This window comes from Gavialis gangeticus, unplaced genomic scaffold, assembly GCF_001723915.1.
Source record: "Gavialis gangeticus isolate Ggan-Ray unplaced genomic scaffold, GavGan_comp1, whole genome shotgun sequence".
NCBI lineage: Eukaryota > Metazoa > Chordata > Crocodylia > Gavialidae > Gavialis > Gavialis gangeticus.
Genome location: NW_017729005.1, coordinates 6,510,626 through 6,514,631, shown reverse-complemented (window position 1 = coordinate 6,514,631; position 4,006 = coordinate 6,510,626). Strand labels below are relative to the sequence as shown.

At 47.8% G+C, this 4,006-nt stretch overlaps 1 protein-coding gene and 1 long non-coding RNA gene across 2 annotated transcripts in view; one reads left to right on the top strand and one right to left on the bottom strand.

Annotated features, from left to right (window-relative positions):
- The window catches only part of NFE2L3 (nuclear factor, erythroid 2 like 3), a 39,744-nt gene extending 38,718 nt beyond the window's left edge, over positions 1-1,026 (bottom strand). The window contains exon 1 of the mRNA XM_019508546.1: positions 943-1,026. Coding sequence (XP_019364091.1) covers positions 943-1,026 — 84 coding nt within the window. The remainder of the gene's footprint in view (positions 1-942) is intronic.
- A 2,059-nt stretch (positions 1,027-3,085) lies between these two features.
- Positions 3,086-4,006, top strand: part of LOC109291567 — a 2,900-nt gene continuing 1,979 nt past the window's right edge. Inside the window, exon 1 of the long non-coding RNA XR_002095887.1 lies at positions 3,086-3,839. This is a non-coding gene — a long non-coding RNA (uncharacterized LOC109291567). The remainder of the gene's footprint in view (positions 3,840-4,006) is intronic.

Genomic DNA, 4,006 nt, shown 5'->3' with positions numbered 1-4,006 from the left:
CAGCCCCTCCTCGGAGCAGCGGCGCGCCGGGCTCATGCTGGCGGGGCAGATTGCTGCGCTGCGCCTCCTGCCGCCGGCCAGGCCCGGCCCAGCCCGCGGCACGTGCCCGCAGCGCCCGCCCAGAGCAAGCGGACAAAGGCAGTCCCGCGCCTGCCCTGTCCTGGGCAATCATTCCCCACCCCGCGCGGCCAGGGCCCGGAGCTCCTCGGGGAGGCGGGGCCAAGGCGAGGAGCTGGCAAGCTCACGGTCCTGGGGGCACCGGGCAAGGCTGGGACGGGACCCACCCCGGGAGGAACCGGTGCAACTGGAGGAGCCGGGAGGGAAGGGCCGGGCGGGCTCGGCGCGTTCCCACCCCGCGGGGCTGGCAGCGCGGCTCCCACACGGGGAGGAGCTGGGCCCGCTGGCAGCGCCCCCAGCCGGGCCCTGTCTCCTAGGCACCCACAGCGGCTGCCTGGTGAGGCCTGGCCGGGAGCCGCTTCGGGAAAGCTGGATCACGGGGCTAGCTTTGGTGCCATCCTTTCCTGGCCCAGCAGAAGAGCTGGGGGAGATGCTAGACAAGCTATGGTGGGGCACAAATTAAAAAGGGAAAGCAAAAGTCACCTACAACAGCAGGGATGCAGCCCCCGTCGCACTTCCTGCTGCTGCCTCCTTTGGGATGTGGTGTCTCATTAAAACGGACCCAGTGGCTCTGCATCAAGACAAGGCTGGGTAGATTTGCACCTCTGTAGACTAAGAATAAGATATAGAGGGCATGTGGCCACACTTGCATTTGAGCATGCCTAAAATTAATGCGCATTAGCAGGTTTAGGCAGGCATCTACAGTGCAGGGGTTAAAAGTTTGTCCCAAGTTAGGCCACACACACAGCATTAATGCTGTTTATATGCTTTAAGAGCAAGTGCAGAGTGCTGCACCTAGGGTGCAAAAATATCCAGCATGCCTACCGGCTGGGAAGTGGCCCTCTCAACAGCGCGGAAGCAGAAAGGGATCTCAGAGTCATAGTGGACTTCAAGGTGAATATGAGTCATCGGTGTGACGAAATCATCAGCAAAGCTAACCGCACTTTATTATGCATCAGCAGATACATGACAAATAGATCCAAGGAGGTGATACTTCCCTTCTATGCGGCATTGGTCAGACCACAGTTGGAGTACCGCATCCAGTTTTGGGCACCGTACTTCACGAAGGATGTTGATAGACTCCAGGGGATCCAAAGGAGGGCCGTTTGTATGGTCAGGGGCTCTATGAGGAGAGACTGAGGGACATGGACCTCTTCAGCCTCTACAAGAGAAGGCTGAGAGGTGATCTTGTGGCCACCTACAAATTCATTAGGGGGGTGCAGCAAGGGATCAGAGATGCTGTGTTCACCAGGGCGCCTCTTGGGGTAGCAAGAAACAATGGTCACAAACTGACAAAGAGCAGATTTAGGCTGGATATCAGGAAAAACTTCTTCATGGTAAGGGTGGCCAAAATTTGGAATGGGCTTCCAAGGGAGGTGGTGCTCTCCCCTACCTTGGGGGTCTTTAAGAGAAGGCTGGATAGGCATCTGGCTGGGGTCATCTGACCCCAGCACTATTTCCTGCCTAGGCAGGGGGTTGGACTGGATGATCTGTTGAGGTTTCTCCTAACCCTAGCATCTACAAATCTATGAAACTAGTGTGCCATCCAGCAGACCATACCAGTCAGTGCCCACTGGCCCTTGAACGAGTCCAAGGAGCCTGTGAACACTGCCCAGTGATACTCTGCCTGAAGACAGAAGGGAAAGGAAAGCAGCCCTGTAGTCCTCAGGGGTCCTTCTAGCCAGAGCCTCCTCCCTGGTGAGCTATACTGCTAACTTTGTCAAGGCCAGGAGGAGGTTGACCAGGAGGTCCCAGGACTTGGTGGGGCCGCAGACAGGGAGTGTATAAATAAATAGGTGAGGGGAAAAGTGCAGCCAGAATTTCAGCCGGAGGTTCTGGAGGAGGTGGTGAAGGGGCTGCAGCCTGGTGCACTCCAGGTACATGTGCGCCAGGGTCTCCCTCTGCTCGTGGAAGGGACAGATGTTCCAGGTGTTTGTGAATGTGAGACACAGAAGCCTGGGACAGATAGACCTATGGTCTGACCTGGTAAATGGCAGCTCTTGTGAACTTGGGTTCACAAAAGCTTGTGTTCTGTAGATATGTCTTGTTTAGTTGGTCTATAAAAGATGCAGATCTACCCTGCCTTCCAGCTGACTTCAAACTAACATGGCTAACTACCTCCCTCTGCATAAATAACCATTTAACTAAGAACAGAAAAGTCTCTATGCCTCTAGGGAAATGGGTGTTGCATAACACTTATATTACCTGACATGCCTGCAAATTCCTATTGCACTGAAACCAAGGGCAGTCCCTTAGGTCCATTCAGAGCTCCTTATTTCATGAGTAAGTTCTTAGACTTCACTAAAGCTGTTTGTTACAAGGGAAATACTTAACATAACTTCTGATGATGATACTTTGCTCTTAATGCTGGACCTAAAAGGCTGGACTCCACTTCTGTTTACAAAATGAACTTGTGGGGAAGTACATAATTTATCACACTTTTTTAGATCTATTCAGGGTATGTTTCTTACCATAATTGTGGTACTTTCATTCAAAATAATTAGCCAAATTTGGATTTTCCACTATTATACATATAAGTTAGAAAAATTATAGCTCTTATCTAACTAGGAAAAACAATCTAATTTTTAGTTGTGTCTAGATAGTAACTGTTCTGTTTTAGGGTAGTCATTAATTAACCCTAATAAAACAGGAAAACTGATAGTGCAGGTAAAGACTTCAGTGACATTTATCATGGTACCTAAGGGCTCCTATATATGTGCAGGGATGCTGCTTCAACGTACTGTAATTACAGTAATTACTGTGCTCCAGCAGACGCCAGCATCATGTGTATTAGTGTCCCCATGCTGAAAAATGGCAGCAGGGCACTTTAAACTAAGGCTTATTCAACAAGCTGTAGTTTAAAGCACCCTGCCGCCATTTTTCAGCATGGGGATGCTGATACACGTGATGTGCTAGGCACTTTTAATTACTGCGGTTCTCAGAGCTGCACTAATTAAAGTGTCCCTCCCCCCACCACCACCCAGGGGGGCACACATGTAAACACTAAATAGCTTTGATTGTTTAACTTTTTCCCCAATGTGACTAATTTCACATTGGAGCTATAAGCTCATGCTGGCACAAGTTCGCTGTCTGATTATTCTTCTGATTACTTTGCTATTACAGTCAGTGTTTTCTGAAAAGTTCCTTTTCCCCTCATTTTCTGGAGCACTTTTCATTATCCCAGAGTACCAGAGTGTCTGAAACAGTTTTGGTATATGTACAAAAATAATCCCCCTTCCTGGACAGAATGTAGTGCTTCCCAAGGAGAAAGTTCAGTGATTAATGGGTGTGGTTTCCCCAATTCTTTTTTCTTTTCTCTTTTTTTCAATTCTGCTAATCACATTGGTTCCTAATACAAGTGTCTACAACACTTATCCATATAAAAACCACCAATATCCTGTTGTTTAGACTTCAGTAAAGTCATTGTTTTCTTTCAGTAATTAAAGGGGAAAAAATCTACTATTACCTTTTACTAGCTACTAACTTTATTCTAGGTAAGGTGAGATTTATGACTTTATGCCATAGATTGGTAATTAAGATAACCTAATGCTTACATTATTTTTGCAAAAAATAAATTACATGGGTATTAGAGATAAATGCAAGAACAACTTTAATGTTATGATTCAGAAAATTCACTATGATGACTTCTCATAGTCTATGTTACTGCTTGTTATTAACTGTTTTGTATTACCAACACAAAACTAGTTTTGAAGAATTTTAAGGTGTTACCAGATTTGCCCACTACTTTGGGGTGTACTCATTTATTAGGCCTAGGGTCTTGGTAATTCTATTAATGTGCTGCTTGTGTTACTGGTGTTTCTATATGGAGATGTATCTCTCCCCCTGCAAGCCCTCACCCCCAATGGAGCTATCTTGCAGGACTTAGTTT